This window comes from Kogia breviceps, chromosome 15, assembly GCF_026419965.1.
Source record: "Kogia breviceps isolate mKogBre1 chromosome 15, mKogBre1 haplotype 1, whole genome shotgun sequence".
NCBI classification, from domain to species: Eukaryota; Metazoa; Chordata; class Mammalia; order Artiodactyla; family Physeteridae; genus Kogia; species Kogia breviceps.
The window spans coordinates 75,233,378-75,256,649 of NC_081324.1; the positions used below are offsets into that span (position 1 = coordinate 75,233,378).

Below are 23,272 nucleotides of genomic sequence, written 5' to 3' on the forward strand. Positions count from 1 at the left end.
CTTCTGAGATTGGTCGGTAACCTAGCAACGCAGGCACCTCGGTGGTTACCACGGATAGAAAAACCTGAAGCCCTCCGAGCAGGTGAATGACTTTGTGGGGAAGGGCTGGGAATGATGAAGAGATGTTGAATGGGGTCTAGCCCTCTATCCTTTGGCTCTCTGAGGAATCAGTAGCCCCCCCACCGTGAGCCCGTCCCCAACTGAGCCCCTGCCTCCGTTTGGACCTCCCTCTCGACCCCCTGCAAGGACTACTGGGCATCCTCTACTCTGCGCCTCCACTTGTCCACTTCCTCATCCGTAAAACGTGGATGATACTAATCAAGTGGAGTCGCATCAAAGTTAACTACTTTCAAGTCAAACATAGGTGCTGGGAGTGAGAGTGTAGTTTATAAGTCCGCTACCATTCCACCCAACGGCCTATACCTCCCAGGGTGAGCCTCCAATGAAAGTGCGTGTTTAAATCAGGTAATTTTGATTATACCAATTTTGACCTTTTGTGCTAACTTTAGAACTTAACTCCCGTCCCCGTCCTTAAAATATGATTTCATTTACATACTTAAGACAAAGGGTTTGTTGTGAGGATTAACTAAGGCAGAAAGTAGAATAGTGGTTGCCAGGGGCTGAGGGGAGGGGAAAACAGGGAGTTATTATTTAATAGGTAAAGAGTTTCGATTTGAGATGATGAAAAAGTTCTGGAGGTGGATGGTGGTGACGGTTGCACGTAGATGTGAATGTAACAATTTAATGCCACTGAATTTAAAATGGTTACAATGGTAAACTTTGTTATGTATATTTTACCACAATAATAATTTTTAAAAGCAACTATAAAGCTGGACAAAACCATCTAGTGCTATGTTAGCACACTGAAAATCAACCGAAGTCATACAACAAACTGAGAGTTTTTATTCATAAAGCCACCAAACTTCAAGTTTGTGCTATACTTACCTGAGACTTCTCTGATTTCCCCACCCCCAGTTCTATGGGCATAATAGTTCAACCAGGGTGGGTAGCCCCCTGAATACCAACAGCTTCACTGTTGCTGTCTGATGGGGCTCACTTGGTTTGAAGGAGTATTGGCTAAAGTGGCAATCTTGGTGAGAAGAGAACAGGGGAGGCCGGCAGCTCTAGCAGTCCAAGGTTGTAATCCTATTTGGCACAAACAATGGACTGAAAGCTTGGAGTTCCTGGGGAGTGAGGCAGCCATAGGGGGCCTGATGAGCTCTGTGTATATCTTGGTTGACTAGAGGTTATGCGCATGTGTAGCAGGGACCAGAGCAGGCCCAAGACACTTAATCCCTGGCCCTTGGAGCCTGTGTAGACGTGCTGAGTGCGTGCTACACTTTCCATGGGAGAACAGAAGCCTTACTGGCTCAAAGTTTGAGCACAACCTCGGACTGACTTTTGGCTAAATATTAAACTATGTGGTTACAGAGGCGACCCCTAGGAAGCCAGGTTTAAAAATAAAAATATGAAAAAAAAATTAAGCAGAGACATCAGTAGCTGCACATTGTGGAGGAGACTGACTTGACAGATTTAGTCCAGGAAGTAAATTACCAAACACCCAAGCAGAACAAGAACAACAATCATTAGGAAGGAAAAAATACCGAGTTGCTATGAAAAAAAAAAAATCTTCCCTCTAAAATTTCCAGTGTTCAATAAAAATTGTGAGACGTGTGTAAATGTACTCAGGAAAAAAATGCAGTCAACAGAAAGTGTCTCTATGTGTCCCTAGATGTTGGCTTTAGCAGACAAAGGCTTCAAAGAAGCTATTATAAATATGTTCAAAGAACTAAAGGAAGCCATGTTTAAATAATTTTTAAAATGTAGGATAACAATGACCCATCAAATAGAAAATATTTAGTATTCCAGAATAGACTGTGATAAATTAAGATGCACATTATAATCCCTAAGTCAACCACTAAGAAAACAACTCAAAAAAAATTTTTTTAATCAACAGAAGAATCAAGAGTAGACTAAAAATATTTATTTAACACAATAAAAGGCATTAAAGAAATAACACAGGAACAAAACATGATTTGAGATGAATAAAAAAACATAGCAAAGTGGCAGATGTAAATCCAACTATTAACTAAATTATTAAATGTAAATGGAAAAAACACTTCAATCAAAAGGCAGAGCTTGCCAGACTAGATTTTAAAAGTGAGACTGAACTATATGCTGTCTACAAGAGACTCACCTTAGATTCAAAGACACAAAGGAGTTGAAAGTAAAAAATTGGAATCCATGCAAAGAGTAAGCATGAGAGAGCTGGAGAGGTGATATTGCTATCACAAAAATTTGATTTTAAGACAAAAAATATTGCTAGAACAAAGAGGGACATTTTATATTGATAGGAAGGTCAGTACATCAGGAAGATATAGCTAGACTGACCAAGAAAGTAAAAGACACAAATTACCAAAATCAGAACTGCAGAAACTTAAAGAATTATAAGGAATATTATGAACAACTTCATGCCAAAAAAAGACAACTTAGATAAAATGAATGAATTCCTAGAAATACAAATTATTAAAATTGACCCAAGAATAAAGAGAAAATTTGAATAGACCTATAACAAGTAAACAGATTGAATTGGAAATAAATAGTCTTCAGGAATTCCCTGGCGGTCCAGTGGTTAAGACTCAGCACTTTCACTGCCATGGGCCTGGGTTCGATTCGTGGTCCAGGAACTAAGATCCCACAAGCTGTGCGGCATGGCCAAAAAAACCCAAATCTTCCCTCAAAGTAAAGCCCAGTGCTAGATGTCTTCACTGGCGAATTCCAAATAGTTAAAGAGGAAAATAGTGGGAAAGTCAAGAGTGAGAAGGGGTAAGTTCTGAGGTCACTGTTCACGCCTTTTCTGAATATTATAAAGTTGTTACTAGAAAACAAAAACCTATCCCACAGTTCCCTTTCCCAGACTTCACCCTCTACCAAGCCTTTTGATTGAAAGAAACAGTAACAGAGGCTGCAGAGTCAGTGTCAATATCCTTGCCTCCAGGCTGGACAGGCTGCCCTGGGCATCCCAGCCAGACCTCTGCCCTGGCTCAGGGAGAGGCATCCCTTGGGAACACACTCCAGGCATGGTTAGATGTAAATGCCAGGGCTTTAGCTTGGGATTTTCACGTGATTTACAGTAAAAAAAAAAAAAAGGGGGGGGGGTGGTGGAATTCCCTGGCAGTCCAGTGGTTAGAACTCCACACCTCCACACTTTCACTGCAGGGGACACGGGTTCAGTCCCTGGTTGGGGAACTAAGATCCTGCAAGCTGCATGGCTTGGCAAAAAAAAAAAAAAAATTGAATTAAAGGGGTGAGTCTTTCCTGCCTACTCAGTTGCTAAGTTCCCCACATGTACTTCCCTCTTTCCCTAGGAGAAAAGCGCTCTGGGCAATGAGGCTGGTGCACGACGTGATTTATCCCTCAACATATAATCATCATCGTCACTCCCCATTGAAGAGAGCTTTTAACTCTCCAAAGGTCTTTCCTGTCTATTAAACCATCCCTTCTCCACTTAGCTCCCTTCTGATGTGGCTAAGACAGGTGTCGTGTCACCAGGTGCCAAGGAGATAAGGGACTTGCCTAGACTTATTCCAAGAGCCCCTGACAGGAGAGAGTCATGCACGCAGGGCTCGTAAGACCCAACTTGTGAATCTGATCTTGATTCTGTAACTGATGGTGGCTTTAGATGGTGCTGAGGTCAGCTCGTCAGACAGAGCTGGACTAGGCTTGGGCAAGCCTTCCTTTGAATCTGGATAGAGCACTGGCCTTAGCATGGGGGAGGCCAGGAGTTTGACAGGGAAGCCAGGCCGTTGTGATCTAGACCAGTGGTTCTCAACCAGGAGCACCCCACCCACACCCCACAGGGACAGTTGGCAACGTCTGGAGATATTTCATCGCCAACTGATCAGAGCTAATGGTGGGAGAAGGGTGCTACTGGCATCAAGTGGGTAGAGGCCAGGAATGATGCTAAACATTCTACAAACACACAGGACAGCCTCCACAGGAGAGAATTATCTGACCCAAAATGTCAGTAGTGTGGAGATTGAAAAAACCCTGTTCTACACTGGTATTTTCACACAAGACAAGTGACACACACACACACACACACACACACACACACACACACACACACACACACACACACACACACACCTTTTCCCTTCAGGCCCTAGTTAGTGGAACTGAAAGCAAAAGGCATTGAAAATCAAGACCATTTGAAATACAGAGCATCAGGAAAAAGTATCTCTTTGACCTTAGCTCTCAAATAATCGCAGCAGGTTATATCCTATGACCAATCAAATGCCTTTCATATGGGGGCTTTTGAACACAAGTTGTTTTTGTTTTTTTGGCTGCGTTGGGTCTTCGTTGCTGCACGCGGGCTTTCCCTAGTTGCGGGGAGCGCGGTCTGCTCTTTGTTGCAGTGCGCAGCCTTCTCATTGCGGTGGCTTCTCTTGTTGCGGAGCACGGGCTGTAGACGCATGGGCTTCAGTAGTTGTGGCACACGGGCTCAGTAGTTGTGGCTCACGGGCTCTAGAGTGCAGGCTCAGGAGTTGTGGCGCACGGGCTTAGCTGCTCCGTGGCATGCGGGGTCTTCCCGGACCAGGGATTGAACCCGTGTCTCCTGCACTGGCAGGCGGTTTCCTAACCACTGTACCACCAGGGAAGTCCCTTGTTTTTTTTTAACCACAAGCCAGACAAAGAAATACATTTTCCTCCTTGATCCAGCAGACGCCTGTTTAAATACAAAAGAATACTTACTACATGCAGTGCACTATGATATTTTCTATTCTATTTCATTTATTTTTAATGCTAGTCTCAACAGGCAAATTGATTCCACCACTCACTAAAGGGTCATGGTTTAAAAAAGACTCTTCTACAACATAATCTGTCAGTCAGGAAAAGCCAGTGTTTTGCATTTGCTAAGATTACGATTTAAATACATATATATATTTAAGTGGGGTAAGTTTATTTTAGAAGAATCTAAATTCACTGCTAAGAAATTCTTCCTTCTGTCTGATACAACCTAAGTGATACTATCCACAGTTGGATATAACCAGAAATAAATACATCGAAAACTACACTGCCAAAAGAGGAATTAAGAATTGTGATGAATTAATTTGTAAGGGAGAAGAGACTGGAAAATGGTGAGCGGTTTAAGGGATCTCTGTCCTCCTCCATTACTAACTGAAAGTCATGAATAATGCAGAAAACTGCAAAATTAAAGACAGAAATAGTAAAAATGAGTAAAAAATGGATCCATGTTGGCTCTTTATAAACCTTTCTGCACAAAAACAAATATATATTATTTTGAGGAAAAATACATGTTCTATTTTAAAAAGTATTCAAATGTTAATATTCATTTGTATCATTTTGGAAGTCATCCTAAAATCTCAAGATGATTGAGTCGGGACTTCATTTCACACTCACAACAGTTTTATCAAGCGTGGGTTCTGTTACTGTCCCCACATCACAGGTGAGGAAGCCGAAGATGCTTAGAGACGTTCATTGACTTGCCTAAAGCCACACAGCAAGGAAGTGGTGATCCCCTAGGATTGAACTTCAAATTTGTCTGACATGGGAACCCACAGACTTAATCACTGTGCAGCAGGCTTATGTTTTCCCATTCAGCTTCAGAGATGAGAGTCCAGAAGGTCAAGCGAATTTGCCCAGGGCTATAGCCGTGGCCAGTGGCCAGTAGAGAGTTGTTCATTATAACCAGCAGCTTAGAAATCTGTCCCTGGGAGCACATTCCCTCCTAACCTCAGTCACTATTCAGGGTCCTCTGTCTCCAAAGCACAGGATAACACTGGAGCCTGCAGCCACAGAGCCATCACCACCAATGCAATCCAGTCTGTTGATACCTCCAGTGTTCAATGCTTCAGCTCCAGCCCCGGAACCTTCTGCAAGCCAAATGTCATCCATGAAACATGGGTTCTCAAAAAGGACAAGATAGGATTGGGTAATACGTCAAAAGCGGTGGTAGGGCTTCCCTGGTGGCGCAGTGGTTGAGAATCCGCCTGCCGATGCGGGAGACACGGGTTCGTGCCCTGGTCCGGGAAGATCCCACATGCCGCGGAGCAACTAAGCCCGTGAGCCATGGCCGCTAGGCCTGCGCGTCCGGAGCCTGTGCTCCGCAACGGGAGAGGCCACAACAGTGAGAGGCCCGCATACCGCAAAAAAAAAAAAAAAAAAAAAAAGCGGTGGTAGAAGGAATTCCCGGAAGGTCCCGTGGTTAAGACTCCGCACTTCCACTGCAGGGGGTGCGGGTTTGATCCCTGGTCCCTGGTCGGGGACCTAAGATCCTGCATGCCGCATGGTGCAGCCAAAAAAAAAAAAAAAAAGTGGTGATGGGAAAAAAATTGCAACTAAACCATGAAAAAGAAAAAACAAAATATATTTCAATCTTTTACCTTAAAATTCCAAGCCCTGCGTCCAGGGATGGGAAACAACCCATATAGGCCAGATCTTGGCCCACCATTTTCACTGCTGAAATGTGACACTATTTTCTGGTTCTAATTCAGGACAGAACATATTTTGTGAAATAACATTATCCTATGATGCCAACATCACCCTGTGAGGAAAGGGGATTGTTGTTAAAGCTGGCTTTGCCATTTCTCCATTTATTCAATAGTGCTTTCCTGAGCGCCTACTGTAGGATAGTTGCTTGGGAGATAGCAGTCTTCATCTTGAATGTCCTGCCCCTTTCCAGCCCCTCACCTTCCCCGCTCTAGACCTGGAAGGCTCCGATAAAGCCTAGAGCGTTCTGAAAAAAAGCTAGCTGGGTGGTTCACAGGCCAGTTGGATCTTCCTGAGGCTGGAAGGAAAAATGCTGCTGCTTCGAAGGCAAAACCTCTGCCCATTAAACCAGCAGGTAGGTGGAGGAATCAGAACTAAGTGACCAGGAGTCCCTTAGCCATCAAGGACTTCTCTGAGTTATAAGCAGAACATCAGGATACAGGTGAAAGCACAGAGCGTAGGTCTTGAAGTCGTGGGGTGGGTGAGAACTGTGCCTCTCAGAAACATGGCAGAGCTGTCAAAAGCACATGAAATCAGCTAAGCAAATTGTAACGTCCACAATGTGTTATCAAATTGATGGCCATAAAGTTCATAATATTCCTTTGTTATCATTTTAACATCCACGGGATCAGTAGTGATGGCCCCTCTTTCTTTCCTGATATTAGTACCTTGTCTCTTCTCTCTTTTTCCTAGTGTGTCTTTAACATCTCCCTACCGCTTGCTAATCTTGCTTTTTTAGCAAGACAGAGATCTGGGCTCAGACCCATCTTTCCTGGGTCACAGTATCTAGCTGGAATGAAATAACATCAGGATGTAGACATTGTTATCTTCTGTTTAATGAAAGTGAAACAGATTTTCCAGTTACAGCGAGGTATCAAGTTTCCTTTTTAGGGAAAAGTACTTCAGGAGGAACATGAACATGTATTTAAAGAAAATAATTGAGTTGATAATAGTACAGCTTGGTCTAGAGATTTGACAGAAATCACAAAGGTGGCATTCCAGCGAGAGAGATTTGGGCAACACTGAATTAGAACCAGCCGTCATGAAGGCGTCTTTTTTGCCCCATCACTTCTGCTCCATATGGTGTGGTATCACGCTGCTCAACAACCCCCATGTCGTGATCAGTTACGATATATGTCTTGGTAATTCGCTGGTAATAAAGTTCCAAAGTATGTGAATGATTGACTCCAAAATATAAAACTCAATGAGAGATGACTCAAAGCTTACCCTAAAATAATTTAATCCTTCTCCCTCCCTCACCTGCATTCTGATAAGCTTATTTGTTTGGCCACGTGGCTTGTGGGATCTTAGTTCCCCAACCAGGGATCGAACCCAGGCCCATGGCAGTGAAAGTGCCGAGTCTTAACCACTGAACCGCCAGAGAATTCCTGATAAGCTTTCTTAAATGGGGAGAAAGCAATTGGGTGGCAGCTCTGCGCTATGAACTGTGTCTAATCCCAGGTGTACCCATGGGAACGTGACACCAGGAGCCACTAGAAAGAAAGGTGAATCAAGTCTAGCATTTATATTTATAAGTAGTATAATATAATATGAAGTAATGCAATATAATATAACATATTATATTATATATGCACATATAACAACAAATATGCATATTCATGTTTGTAGTTGTTAAATAGATTGAATGCTATAGGAATCGAGTTGTGAACCCATCTCTTCTCTACGCCTCTGCTTAACAGGACTCACTGAAACTGGACCAGCAAAGAATTAGTCTACAAATCATGATTCTAATTTTTCCACTATACAAGTCAATCTTAAAATCAAGAGGCTGGACAGAATAGTGGTTACAGGATGCAGACTCCTAAGACAGACTGCCTGGGCTGAAATCCCAGCTCTGTGACTTACTTGCTGTAAACTAGTAGAAACAGCTAACCTCTCTCTGCCTGCCTTTCCTCTTCTGGAAAATGGATGTAATAAAAACACGTACCCCAATTCTTATTGTAAAGAATAAAGGAGTTAATTCGTGTAAAGCATTTAGACAAGTGGTCGGTACATAGTAAGTTCTCAAGAGTTAGTTCGGTTTTCTGTTTGTGTGTTTGTTTTTTGTTTTTTCGGGGCCGCACCGTGTGGCTTGTGGGATCTTAGTTCCCTGACCAGGGATCAAACCCAGGCCCCTGGCAGTGAGAGTGTGGAGTCCTAAGCACTGGACCGCCAGGGAAGTCCCAAGAATTAGCTAGAATTTAATGGCATTTCTTAAAATGAAATGCTTCACCCCCACATAAACCTTTCTCTCTCCCTCCCTCCCTCCCTCCCTCTCTCTCCCTTTCTCTCTCTCTCTCCCTCTCTCTCTCTCCAATTTGTTTTTTCACACCTTCTGACTTCTCCATGGACCAGTGCTGGATTTGCAGGGTACTTTTAGGGTAGTTGGGTTTTCTTCTCCTTTTTCTCCCCGGGGGGGAAAAATGTAATTTACCTCAAACCTTTTTTTTTTTTTTCCTTCAAAATGTTCCAAAATGTTTGGAGAGGGAAAGTAAAACATCCAACAAGCTTATTTGAGTGAAAACGAGGTATAATTTGCATGATAAAGATATATTTCCATTTATAAAGTTCATCAGCAGAATTAATAACAAATAAAGGGAAGATCCAATTAAAGTCCCCCCTCCATTAACAACCTTGTTTCACTCGTAGGGCAAGAATTTTAAAAGGAGAGGCTTAAGTTGGAAATGACTGAAATATTAAGGTTCGTGGCATTAATGAAGTGATCGTATTAGAATTCAAGGAAAGGAGATTCTCCAGTGATTTTTGTAATCAGAGTCAGATGCATTTCGCCCAATTCCAGTTTCACCAGCTTTTTCTTGTTCACCCAAATGAGCTGTCAGGAACTGATGGGCCTCATCATAATCAAAGAAAACAAGTTTGCCCTTTAAAGCAAAGAGGTATTTTGGCTGAAAGTTTGCCCTTTAAAGCAAAGAGGTATTTTGGCTGAAAGCAAATTGGAAACATTTCCTATAACGTTGCATTTGCAGCCTCAATCTCTAAAGAATTTGAGAGTTTTGATTTATGCTTGAGAGCCTTGGGGGACCATGGGGAGACGTGAGTTCATTAAACACTTTGTTCACATTCATTCTGTGGCCCATGGGGCAGAGATCCTTCATTGCCCGGGGAGGCTGAGGAAGCTCCATGGCTGTCCCTAAAATGTTATTTTTAGGAAAAGCCTTAAGGAACTCACAAGATTGACTGGGGAACAAGAAGCGGGTGGGAATCTACGAGATGCAAGATAATGCCCTTCTGCCCCAGTCCTCAGCCTCCCAGAGGCTTCTGATTTTTTTTAAAAATAAATTTATTTATTTTTATTTTTGCCTGCGTTGGGTCTTCATTGCTGCGCGCGGGCTTTCTCTAGTTGCAGCAAGCAGGGGCTACTCTTCATTGCGGTGTGCAGGCTTCTCATTGCGGTGGCTCCTCTTGTTGTGGAGCGTGGGCTCCCAGCACACGGGCTTCAGTAGTTGCGGCATGCGGGCTCAGTAGTTGTGGCTCGCGGGCTTATTTGCTCCGTGGCATGTGGGATCTTCCTGGACCAGGGCTTGAACCTGTGTCCCCTGCATTGGCAGGCAGATTCTTAACCACTGCACCGCCAGGGAAGCCGGTGGGATCCATTTTTCCTGGCCAAGGAACAAAGCCTCCTTAGCACCTGATCTGGGTGCCGGTTCTTCCTGTTCTTTGTTACTTTAGGTGTTCCTTGGATTTCCTTACTCTTTGCCTTGCTGAACAGGTGTCTGTTGTGGCTTCATACATCGCTTCCTCCTCCCTTGCATTCATATCTCCATTCCCAAGGTCTTCCTGGAGGCCCCTTGACCTTGTGTTGTCAGTTGCCTAGCATATTTTGTCAGCTAGGGTCCTTTGATCGCGAGCAACAGAAACTAACCCTGGCTAAGCAAAATGGTGAAGGAAAAGCTGAAGATCCAGCCCTCAGACAGGACGGCAGCCAAGGAAGTTCTGGGGATCTTGGTAGCAGAATCTTCAGGAACCCATCACTGGCATGAATCAGGTCCTGCCATTTCTCACCCATGAGTCACTCTTCAGGGTTTCTAGGAGGCAGAGACCAGGATTGTTTGATTGGCAGTCCCACCAAGACCATACACAGGGAGAGAGAGGATGAGTTCCTCAAAGGAAAAGTGGGGTGCTGTCACCTGACAAAGAGCAAACAGGTCACGGGATGGCCGAGACATCCTTGCCCACTGTCTACTCCAGTTATGGCAGCTATAGCTCGATGAGTTTAAAATTGGAGTCTCTGTCCTCCCTTCTAAACCTCCTCTCCCAATTTCCCTAGATTCTCAAGGGCCCCACCATTCTCTCCTATCCCCTCCCATGCTCAAAACTGTCCTTCATTCATCAGGTCCTGATGGTCTTTCTTCCGAACGTTTCTCACATCCACAGACAGAGTATGAAAATTGAAATGGCCCAGGTAACCTGTGGTGGTGGCAACAGATCTCTCCCCAAGATGAATATCAGTTTTTTTCAGTGCTGGGAATTCAGTAGTCATCAAAATTGATAAAGCCTCTACCTTCTTTGGAGCTTACTTTTTAGAGGAGGGGAAAGACAGACAATAAACAAATAAAGAGGTCCATGGAGAGATGTCATATGGTGAAAATTAACCTGTGGAAAAAGTAAACAGGATAAGGGGACTGGGAGGGTGGGGGAGAAGGAGAGGGTTTATATTTTACATTGGGTGTCAGTAAAGCACTCACTATGACACTAATATTTGAGCCAAGAAGTGAAGAAACATGGTCTGCAGATATTTAGAGGAGTAGTCCAGACAGGAGAGACAGCAAGTGCAAAGTCCCTATCTGAAGTTGGATCAGGGCTTCCCTGGTGGCGCAGTGGTTGAGAGTCCGCCTGCCGACGCAGAGGACGCGGGTTCGTGCCCCAGTCTGGGAGGATCCCACGTGCCGCGGAGCGGCTGGGCCCGTGAGCCATGGCCGCTGAGCCTGCGCATCCGGAGCCTGTGCTCCACATCGGGAGAGGCCACAACAGTGAGAGGCCTGCGTACCAAAAAAAAAAAATAATAATAATAATAAAATAAAAATAAAGCAAGTTAAGAGGAAATAGGGAGGGAGCAGAAAAAAAAAAAAAAAAAAGAATCTGCCTGCCGATGCAGGGGACACGGGTTCGTGCCCCGGTCCAGGATGATCCCACGTGCTGTGGAGAGGCTGGGCCCGTGAGCCATGGCCACTGAGCCTGTGCGTCCGAAAAAAAAAAAAAAAAAAAATGAAGTTGGATCATATCTGACACGGTCAAGGAAAAACAACAACAAAAAAAGGTCAATTTGAATGCATAAGAAAGTGAGTGGTAGAAGTAGCCAGATTATGCAGGGTTTTATAGGTAATTGTAAGGACTTTGGGTTTTATTCTGAGTAGATGGAAACCCTTTGTAGCTATGGTGTGCTGGTATATGTTTAACAACCAGTCTGGTGGAGAGGCCTGCTGATTTGTAGGATTTGTCAGTTTCCATGGTGTAAATACTCCCACCGTGGCTGATTTCAAGCTACCAATGATTTAAGAACCAACTCACAAATATCCTGAAAATTTAGCAGTCAGCTCTTGTGAGCTGGGTTTTGAGTGGAGGAGTGAAAAGATCTGACATTTTAAAAGGTTCCCTTTGGCTGCTGTGATGAGAGGAGACTGTGGGGCAGGAGGGCAGAAATAGGGTGAACAGTGAAGAGGTTATCACAGTCATCTGGGTCAAGGATGATGGACACTTGGAAGGTCCAGTGGCTCAGTGACATCAGGGACAGCATCCCAACAATTCTCTTAATTTTTCCTTCTCATTCACAAAGTGGCTGCCATTGCTCCATCATTAAGCCCAAGTTCAGGGAACGGAGGTGAAGCCAACAATGTCTGTCTTATGTGTCAGGAAGGTATAAGTTTTCATGGAAACCCCTAGAAAACTTATCCTTCTATTTCATTGGATTTCATTGGTTTGAACTGTGTCTATAACCACTGCTAACTCTAAAGGAATCTGAGAAAGTGGGCAATATTTCCAGCCTCTATAGTACTGGCAAACAAGAGGGAATTGGGGTTGGGGGGGTGCCTGCCACAAAGACGCATGGCCTTATGGGAACCTATAAAAAGAATTTGACCCAACCTGCAAGCCCAGGAAAGTCTTCGCTGAAGAAGTGAGACACTTGAACGAGATCTAAGTATAAGGAATTAACTTAGCAAGGAGGAGAGAGAAGAGTGTTTCAGGAAGAAGAAATAGCATGTGCAAAGGCCCGGGTGGAAGGTTTACAATATCCCAACTGATCTGCCTGCCAACAGCCCTTCCTCTATAAGTCATCCATTACAACAGATCTTTCTCAAAGTCTAATTTTATCCTGTTATACTTTTCCTGAAATCAAAATGGATCCCAACTTCTACAAGATAAACTCCAAAGCCCCCACTCTGGTGTTGATGGCTGGTCATAATACCACCCATTCTATGAATACAACTTTATCCCCTTCCTTCTGTAGTTGTTGAACCTTCATGTGTGCATGTTTCATATCTCAAACCAGTAAACAGGATAAGGGGACTGGGAGGGATGGGGGAGAAGGAGAGTGTTTATATTTTACATCGGGAGTCACTAAAGCACTCACTATGACACTAATATTTGAGCTGAGGGCTTCCCTGGTGGCGCAGTGGTTGAGAGTCTGCCTGCCGATGTAGGGGACACGGGTTCGTGCCCCGGTCCGGGAAGATCCCACATGCCGCGGAGCGGCTGGGCCCGTGAGCGATGGCCGCTGAGCCTGTGCGTCTGGAGCCTGTGCTCCGCAACGGGAGAGACCACAGCGGTGAGTGGCCCGCGTGTTGCAAAAAAAAAACAAGTTTATAATATATTTTTTTAAATTGAGGTATAGTTTATTTTCAATATTGTATTAGTTCCAGGTATACAGCAAAGTGATTCATTTTTATATATACACATATATATACACAATCTTTTTCATATTTTTTCCATTATAGGTTATTACAAGATATTGAATATAGTTCCCTGTGCTATACAGTAAATCCTTGTTGTTTATCTATTTTACATATAGTAATGTGTATCTGTTAATCCCATGCTCCTAATTTATCCCTTCCCCCTCCTTCCCCTGTGATAACCAGGGGTTTGTTTTTATGTCTGAGTCTGTTTCTGTAGCAAACATTTTCTTTTTCTTTTTTTTTTTTTTATTTGCGGTACGTGGGCCTCTCACTGTTGTGGCCTCTCCCGTTGCGGAGCACAGGCTCCGGACGCGCAGGCTCAGCGGCCATGGCTCACGGGTCCAGCCACTCTGCGGCATGTGGGATCTTCCCGGACCGGGGCACGAACCCGTGTCCCCTGCATCGGCAGGCAGACTCTCAACCACTGCGCCACCAGGGAAGCCCTCAGCACCCTTATTTGCCTGTCCCTCTTCTGCTCTGTCTCCAGCTGCTGACCCCTGCAGGCTGCATTGCCCAGGCTCCCTTGTCGCTGGTTTCCCACTGGATTTGGTTAGTGGGAGGCACTGGTGTTAGATTGGAAAGCTGGACAAAGGGAGAAACCAGATTTCTCCTCTTCTCTCTGCTTTGGGCTGCATTTCCGGCAGTGCCCACAGCTCCACTGGGACTATAGTGACTCCTGGACGGGAAATGGCTGTGGCTCCAGCTTCCCCTGGGTGGCCCTGATCCCCAAATCCACCGCTTCCTCCTTCTTCGTGGTTTCCTGCCATGACAATCGCTGGGTGGCTTTCCCTTACCCTGGTTGGCCTCTCAATTCTTCGATCACCCACGTAACGGATTGCTGTGTTTGAATACCTAGAATGATGTCTGTATTCCTGGTTGGTCCCTGCCTGACGCATGTGCCTGAGACCCAGCTCCACACATGGTTCCCTTACCCCTGGGGGCCCTGAGCACTGTTACAAAGCTAAAAATGGCTTTCCTTGAGAGGTTCTGTGTAAAAGCTGCAGAGCACCTAAGACAAACTCTCCACGTCAACAGTTTACAGCTGCTGTGGCCACACCAGCCATCCCGAAGTCAGCCTGACTCTGCTGACTACCTACTCCTTCCTTTTTCAGGGTTGCCAGAGACAATAAAAGCAGCAAGCCCAGATAGTCTACCAAAGTCTCAAACCTCTCAGGCCGTACAAAGGCGAAGAAGACTGCTCATAAAATGGCTTTGGACGTCCTTGCCGTGGCCCCTCTCTACCAAGACCCTGACGTCAACAAAGTACGGCTGATAGCACGGACAACCAAAGAGTCCACCACCCCGCCAAAACCCTTGCCCCCTACCGAGACCAAACTCACCACCATCGAGACCAAGAGGATCATGTCCGTCCTGGACGAGACCATTCACAAGGTGGAGTTGGTGACCCTGCTGTCATACGTGACATCCAGTTCCAAGAATTCGGAGGGCATGCTGGGGGAGGACATCATGAAAGCAGTGAGAGAGCACGAGGACCTTTGCCAGATCCTCCTGGATCGCGTCAATTACCTGCAAGAGGAAGAAAGGCAGTTGCAGGAGGAAGAAGAGTTCCAGGACGAACCGTGGTTCCGAGACCGTGTCCTCTCCATAGAGGTGCAGAAAGCCCACCTCCCACCCCTTATGCAGCAGGTCAAAGGATCCACCAAGAACATCGTGAGACTCCTGCTCCATAACCCCCAGGCTGCCAGTCTGTTGCAGGTGCAGAGCCTGGGCAGAACTGCGGAAGCCCAGAGTTTTATTGATAGCCTGGTCGAACTCCGAGGTTTCCTGTTTGAGAAGCTACTCACTAGTCCCAAGGAAGCCAGAGACAAGACTCAGTTCATCCAGGACATCACCAGACGGAATCAGAGGAACCAAGAAATCATCGATACTCTGGAAAATGAATTGGCAGCCTGCGTGAGGAACAGGGGTGCAGAGGTATCACAGCACGGTATTGGTCAGGTTATAGGAGGAGCCCCAGGGAGGAGCCCAAATCTTTTGGCAGTTGGGTTTTTTCCTCAGTGATTTAAATAGCTGTTTTCATTCATTTACTCCATAAATATTGTTTTGAGCACTTACCAGGTGCCAGGTCTTATAAATGATGAGTCCACATGGTCCCAGCCTCATGGAGTTCATGATAGGGAAGGTAGGTCTTAAAGAGCTGATCTAATTACAGTTTTGAGAAGTACAAGGAAGGGTAAGTATAGGGTGCTATAAGAGAGTGTTATAGGAGACCTGAACTTGGAACTCAGGGACGTTGAAGCCAAGACATGGAGAATGAGAAGGAGTGAACCAGGCAAGTGAGGTAGAGAGAGACCTTCCAGGCCAAGGCTGGATTGTAAATACTTAATTTAAGGCTTTGCTGGCAGATTACACAGGGCCTTTGAGGAATGTGGTCTCTGTCCTGAGGGTAAGGGGCAGGTAGGAGGGGTGGAAGCTCTAGAAGAATTTTTAAAAGCGGAAAGGATAACATGATCCCAACCTAATAATAACCATTTGGAGACACATACTGTGTTATTCTTTACACACATTTTCGCACGAACAACTAGCAAAGTCCCTGGGAAGCAGCGTGTAAGTATAGGTTTGGCCGCTAAAACAGAGACCCCAAATGATAGTGGCTTAGTCAAGCTGGTGATGTATTTCTGTTTAACAGAGAGCTGGCATGGAAGCTCTGCTCGTAAACTCGTCAGGGGGCCCGGGTTCCTTGCTGCTGGCTTCTCTGCTGTCCCCCACATGGGACCTCTAACTGTGGACCCAGAAGGCTGCTCCAGCTTTCCACCGTCATGTCACCACGGGTCCAGCCAGCAGGAAGGAGGAAAGGGGAGGTGGGGACTTTGTCCTACCCTTTTGGGACATCACCTAGAAGCCCCATTCATACAGTTCTTAGCTACACCCAGTGCTAGAGATGCTGGGAAAGTGGTCTGCAGCTGGGGCCACCTTCCCAGTGAAACATTCTGCTCTACAGCCTTTCTGGGGAGGACAGGTCCTGGGGGACAGCCAGCCAGCACTGCCACATTTTCATCGCCCTGTGATAGATGAGAGATCAAGGCCACCCTCCCTCGCCGATGTACTAGCTCAGGGGGGTCCCCCTTCCTTATGTTCTCTCCGACTTTGTCCTGTACTGCATTCATCAGGGTTTCTTGATGACTATTTGTGTGATGATTTGATGATATGATTGGGGTCTGGCTCCCCCACAAGAGGACAGGGACCTCGTCTCCCTTGGTTCTCCACTGTGTCCCTAGTGGGCCTGGCAAAAAGGGGGACAAGGTAATTATCTGCTGAGCAGAGAGATGACAGGCTCCTGGGTGCTAGGGGAGACCACTCATAGTTTGGAGGGGTGTCACCTAGGGACAGGAAGAGGACTTCCAAGTGGCTTTGCTGGTCTCATTCGGGTAGTGGAAACAGCTTGGGGCTGCCAAGTTGGACAGATCTGGGGGGTCAAATTCCATTTCTGCCAGGTGGGCAGATTTCATCAGGTCACTGGATCTCAGTGTAAAATGAGAGGATGACACCAACAAGGCATGTTGAGGGGTCCACAAGAAAAGCTCTGACTACAAATAGTACTGCCTGCTTCAAACCCAACCCCTGAAGGCCGAAGACTTGCCCACAGGACAGGCTTGCCTCAAACCCCTCCCCATCCCGCCTCCCACTCCCTGAGTACAAGAAGTGAGCTCAGACCCGCTGCGGCCCTACTGCCAGCTGCCCCCAGCCCGAGGCTGCTGGTTTATTTACAAAACAGCAGTGCCCCCCAACCCCAATTCCTGTTTTATTTTTTTAAAATTATTTACTTATAACATCTTTATTAGAGTATAATTGCTTTACAATGGTGTGTTAGTTTCTGCTGTATAACAAAGTGAATCAGCTATACATATACATATATCCCCATATGTCCCTCCCTCTTGCGTCTCCCTCCCTCCCACCCCTCTAGGTGGTCACAAAGCCCCAAGCTGATCTCCCTGTGCTATGCGGCTGCTTCCCACTAGCTGTCTATTTTACACTTGGTAGTGTACATATGTCCGTGCTACTCTCTCAGTTCGTCCCAGCTTACCCTTCCCCCTCCCCGTGTCAAGTTCATTCTCTACATCTGCGCCTTTACTCTTGTCCTGCCCCTAGGTTCTTCAGAACCTTTTTTTTTTTTTTTTTTTTAACGATTCCATTTATATGTGTTAGCATACGGTATTCGTTTTTCTCTTTCTGACTTCACTCTGTATGACGGACCACCTCACTACAACCAATTCCTGTTTTAGAACCGACTGAGGGGCAGGAGCCAAGCCAGGCCCTCAAGGGGAGAGTGGGGGTGGGCAAACCCTGCAGCGTGTGTTTATGTCGCACTTTCACGCATCGATCGTGCCAAGTGTCCCTGGCAACTAGGCCCTCCCCTGCTGTGCCCCGGCAGGAGCGTCGCGCTGTCGCAGACCTCTCCTCCTGTGACCCCACTCAGGCGCACCTGTGCACTTCACTCACGCCGGGAGATAGAGGATGGTGGCCACAAACGTGGGCTCTGGATCAGACAGACCAGCTTCAAATTCCATCTCAGCTGCACAACCCCAGACAGCCTCAACCCCCCTGAGCCTCAATTTCCCGGACTCTAGGCAGGCTGGCCCTGTCCTCCGGGGCCAGGGCTGGGATTTGGTGAGGCAGTACTGCCCCGTCCTGAGGGGGCTGCAGGCACGCCAGCCTCTCCTGCGATGGTTCATGATCGCGGAGGTGTCCTGGAGCCTCTCTTCTTCCCGGCCCAGGTGGAGAAGGAGAACTTCGTGATCCAAGAACTGAAAGACCAGCTGCACCAGGTGCCCAGGTTCTCAGAGGACAGCCTCCTTCGCACCAAGCGGGAGGCAGAGAAGCAACGGAAGGCGGACTTCCGGGCCTCGCAGGCCCGGGTGGCCAAGATCCAGCAGGAGACCTTGCTGCTGCAGTCACAGCTCAACAGCCTGGTCATGAAGAACTGGGAGGCGGAGCGGGCGCTGAGGAAGGTGCCCCGGGGAAGCGGGACGGTGGGGGCAATGGGGCCACTGGGGCAGGGGAGGGGGTGAAGGGAGGGCCAGGCACAGGGCTTGGGGTGGGGGGCAGGGCAGCCGCCCGGGGAGCAGCTCCCGGGGGAGAAGGGTGCAGGGAAGCCCGGGATGGATGCAGTATCCCTCGGGAGGGGAGGCGGGAGGGAGCAGCACACAGGCCCAGGGACTGGGGGCAGAGAGATCAGGTCCTGCTGCACGCCAGCTCTGTGACCTTGGGCCAGTTCCTGAACTCCTCGGAGCCCCACAAGGAGGATGATACCCACCTGTCCTGCAAAGGAAATGAAGGCACACAGAAACCTCTGGCAAATCTCTTAACTCCCTCTGAGCCTTAGTTTTCACATTTTTTAAATGGAAGTGATTGAATAGGCCTTAATGAGTTGCTATGAGAATTAGATGGAATGATGGGTAGACAGCTGGTAGCACCTAGTAGGTGCTCAATAAATATCTTTTCATCTGCCTTCTCCATCGTCTCAGCCAGGACCCAGGCCCAGCATGCACCCAGTTTGCTTCCGAATCCCTTTCCTCACAAAGGGCACCCTTTCTAACACTTGTTCTCAGATTTGTTTTTGTTTCACTACGCTTTTGAGCATCTGATGGAAGCACTGGGCCTCTCCCCCATGAAAAGGCACAGAAGCACCTACACATGGCGGGGGGCAATTCTTGGGTCACAGGCCCCCTGAAGCCAGCCCATCCGTGGTGCCCAAGTTACGAACTCTTGCACTGTAGGACTAAGGAGCTGATTTTTTTTTAAATTGAGGTAAAATTCACATAATATAAGATATAACCGTTTAAAGTTATTTAGTGGCACTTAGTATATTCACAATGTCGTACAACTACAACCTTTATCTAGTTCCAAAATCTTTTCATCACCTCCAGATAAAACCCTGTACTCATTAAGTAGCTTCTCCAGCCCCCTCCCCCCAGTCCCTGGCAACCACTAATCTACTTTTTGTCTCTATGGATTGGCCTATTCTGGACTCTTCATGTAAATGGAATTATACAATATGTGGTCTTTCGTGTCTGGCTTCTTTCACTTAGCATTGCACTTTCAAGGTTCATCCACGCAGCATTTACCGATACTTCACTCCTTTTGGTGGCAGAATAGCATTCCATTGTATGTACAGGAGCTGATCTTTTAAAAACAAAATTAGATCATGTTCCTCCACCATATCTAAATCCACTCAGCAGCTTCCACTCTCCCTTACGTTAGAGACCAAACTCCTTCCAGTGCTGACGCTTCCTCTGTGACACAGCTTCTCACTCTGAGCTCAATGGGACCATTCTCCTCCCCGGCCACGCCATTCCAGCCACACTGGCTCAGTTCCTACTCTTTAAACATCACCAGCTTGTTCCCACCTCAGGGCCTTTGCACCTGCTACTCCCTCTGCCTACAATGTTCTGGAGCTGGACTGCTGGCTTCAAATCCAAGCCCCACCACCCATTAGCTCTGTAATCTTGGGCCAAATGAGTTAGCACATCTGATCCTCTCTGTCCTCACCTATGAAATGGAGAACGTACCTTGTGATGTGGATTCAGGAGGCGAGGCGTGATGCAGGGCCCGCTGATGCAGAGCGGGCTGAGTGCTTTTCATTGTTAATATTAGTCCATCACACAATGACTCATTGAATGTTTTTTAGAAAAAATATAAAGTGGAAACGGAAATTGAGAACTGGATCCAGAAATACGATTTGGAGATGAGTGAAAAGCAGGTATTTGTCTGCCTAAGTCTCTCTCAAGTGTGTTTCCCAAGATCCTCTAGGAATGGGGGTGAGGGGTGGAGAAGAGAAGCCCTAATATGGTCCATGGTCTATGCCAAGTTCTGGGCCTCTCCAGAGTGGCTTCCCTGCCCCTTCCTTAGGCTCAAGGGTTTGTCTAGCCTGGGGCAGTGAGGGGAGGGGAGCGGTGGGAAAGGAAGGAGCCAGAAGCTTCGAGCCACTAAGATGTGCTTGACACCAGGCCCGAAGATCTTGGCTCCATCTACTGTCAATATCCCAGACTCCCTGTTCCCTCCTGCTAGCAGCCCCCTAAGCCGGGACTCATGCCCACGGGATTCAAGCATTCACCTCCACCACTTCAGTCAGTCACTCAGGAACTTTCTACCGAGTGCTTAGATGCGCCAGGTGCTGGGCTCCAGCGGTCAAGAAAGTCCCCATTGTCATCTGGAGGTTCTACGCTAGTGGCACTTACTCGCTGTGTGACCCCAAGCAAGGGACTTGACCTTTCTGAGCTCATTTCTGCAGGTGATCACAGTAACACCCACGCTGGAACCACGGTGGGGATTTAACGAGTCACTGTTGTCACAGGTGCTTGTACAGCACAGGATCTGGCCTGGAGGAGGTGCCCAGGGAATTGTAGCCTAAAAACGGGGTGCCCTTAAGCCTCCACCCAGCTCTGTGATAACATCGGTGGTCCACAGCCCCGACTTTGGGGCAGGGAGGCCTGGTGACCACTGGAAGTGACATCGGCCTCTGAGTGGCCAATGTCAGGTGTGCTGTCTGATCCTGAGTGCTCCACGAAGGGGGAGACTTTGGAGGCTGTGCTCTTGTTTCTCTTTTCCCAATGAGGGTGGTGGGTTAATGATGGCAGAGGCCGAGTCCACTTAGCCCTGTGTCCTCTGGAAGTACTTTTCTTCTGGTAGATGCCTGGTGGGAGGGGGAGGATGGATGTTGTATCCATCCCGTCATTTAATCCTGGAAATAGCTCCCACCCCTGCCTCCTGGGTTTGGAATTGTCCCCATGTTTCAGATGAGGAAAAATGACGGCTTGAAAGGTGAAGCCCCTCGAGATGCGGCTGAGCTGAGACTGGAAGTCCAGCCTGCCCAGCCCATGAGCCGTGTTCTTTCCTCCTTCCTGAAACTATATTTCATCTGCGTCCCACCGCAAACTCAGATGGACCGCATCAGCTCTCCCATTCTCATCTGGGCCTCAGATGCAGAAAGGCTCAGCGTAGGCGGCACTGCTGGGGAGGAAGCGCCTTCGGGAAGGGTGGGAACAGAAGAGGGTGGCAAGCGGCGCTCTGTGCCTAGAGACCCCTACCCCCTGCCTCTCACCCCAGGATGAGTACGAGGAGTTGGATGTCATCCACAAAGAGGAGAAGATCCAGCTGGAGGAGCTGAAGAGACGGCATGACGTGCTGGTGGAAGAGGTCTCCCAGATCCAGGCCGAGCAGGAGGTCAACGCCAAGAAGAGGCTGCAAGCCGAGCAGGAGATGGTGCACATGGTGCGGGCTGCCACGCTCATCCAGGCCCTGTGGAGGGGCTACCTGGTCCGCTCCATGCTCAGGTCCAAGAAGAGGAAGCAGAGCAAGAACAAAGTGAAGGAGAAGGGCAAGGGCAAGGGCAAGGGCAAGGGCAAGGGCAAGGGCAAGGACAAGGGCAAGAAATGAGTCCTTCCCCCAGCCTGCCCAGACCCCTACCCTCACCGTGATCTTACCTCTCACTCGAGAGCCGGCCTGGAAGCCCCTGGGATGTGGAGCCCTGCGATTCATGGCTTTAACACTTTTTCAAAATTGAAAACCCTTTTACACCACAGCCTACAAATAAACTTCACTTTACCCAGGGCCACTGGGTGCGTGTCCGTCCTGCAGATGCCGTTTCCACGAGGGGAACACACAGGCTGGGTGTCAGCACGTAACCATTCCTTCGTTTAGCCTTGGTGGGAAGCCGGACCCTGGGCTGCATCCCCCTCGGTCCCAGCCCAGAAGCTGCCATGACTGCGATGGACACATCACCCACCAGGACAGCTGGGTGTGGGTCACAGCTGCCCACAGGGGAGGGCGGGGCAGGCAGAGACCTCCAGGAGGAAGAGGGAGGGTTTCAGGCTGCACTCTGTCCCTGCTCTGGGTATCACTTTGCCCACAACTTCTCCCTGGTTTAACACTGTGAAAGCTCAGGGTTCCTGAGGTCATAAACCAGCAACCTCACATTAGCCCCATTTGGTGTCCAGGTAGTTGAAGAATGTATTTTTTAATTCGCTACTGGCTTTTTTTTTTTTTAAGTCTTTACTAAATTTGTTACAATATTGCTTCTGTTTTATGTTTTGGTTCTTTGGCCGTGAGGCATGTGGGATCTTAGCTCCCTGACCAGGGATCCAACCCGCACTCCCTGCACTGGAAGGCGAAGTCTTAACCACTGGACCACCAGGGAAATCCCCACTGCTGGCATTTAAAAAATCAGAGGCTACTGCTTAAAAATGCCTTTTCTGGAAAAATCTCATCATCCAGATAGCCCGGGCCTGCATGTCTTCTAAAGGTGAGCAGGGGCGCCCCCTTTAGATGGCAGAGACAGGTTGCCCCAGTCCCCACCACTCCCAACCGTCTTCCAGCCATCACCGCCTCAGTGTCAGTTGCCCCTTATCATACTTGGGTGGTCGCTTCCCTTTTTTAGTACAGTTTGGAGGAAAGAGGTGTTTGCGGCCAATGTCTACTAAAACATAGGGGGAAGGGATAAAGGCAAATGAGAGCTGGATGTTTCAAGTAAAACTGAGGAGGGAGGGAACTAATTCTTTGCGAGAGTTCTAGGAAATTTAAACACCCTACATGTTTAAAATGCCGTCTGTGCCAAGAGCACGGCTCGCTTGCGTCGCTCACGCCCCACCGGAGCCGCGTAGGCGTCTGAATGTGCGCCCCTGGTCCTAGGTACTGCTGGTCCCTCCCAGACTGTTCCCCGGGAGTGTCTGCTCTTCTCTTCCCCGAAGGGAGAGGCACAGAACCACAGATGTGGCTTCCAGCTGGCCTCTCTGGAATCCCGGTGCTTCCTGGAGGTGCATCAGGACAAGGAGAGGCCCAAGGCGTGGCCTCCACCCAAGCCACCAGTATGCTGGGATTCTGGCTGCAGC

At 47.7% G+C, this 23,272-nt stretch overlaps 1 protein-coding gene across 1 annotated transcript; it reads left to right on the forward strand.

Annotated features, from left to right (window-relative positions):
- The first annotated feature begins 401 nt into the window (after positions 1–401).
- Positions 402–21,991, forward strand: IQCD (IQ motif containing D). The gene is made up of 5 exons (XM_067014272.1): positions 402–448; positions 14,537–15,359; positions 18,161–18,394; positions 20,074–20,145; positions 21,492–21,991. The coding sequence occupies exons 2-5, from the start codon at positions 14,631–14,633 to the stop codon at positions 21,819–21,821; spliced, it is 1,365 nt and encodes a 454-aa protein (XP_066870373.1). The 5' UTR covers positions 402–448; positions 14,537–14,630; the 3' UTR covers positions 21,822–21,991.
- The last annotated feature ends 1,281 nt before the right edge of the window (positions 21,992–23,272 follow it).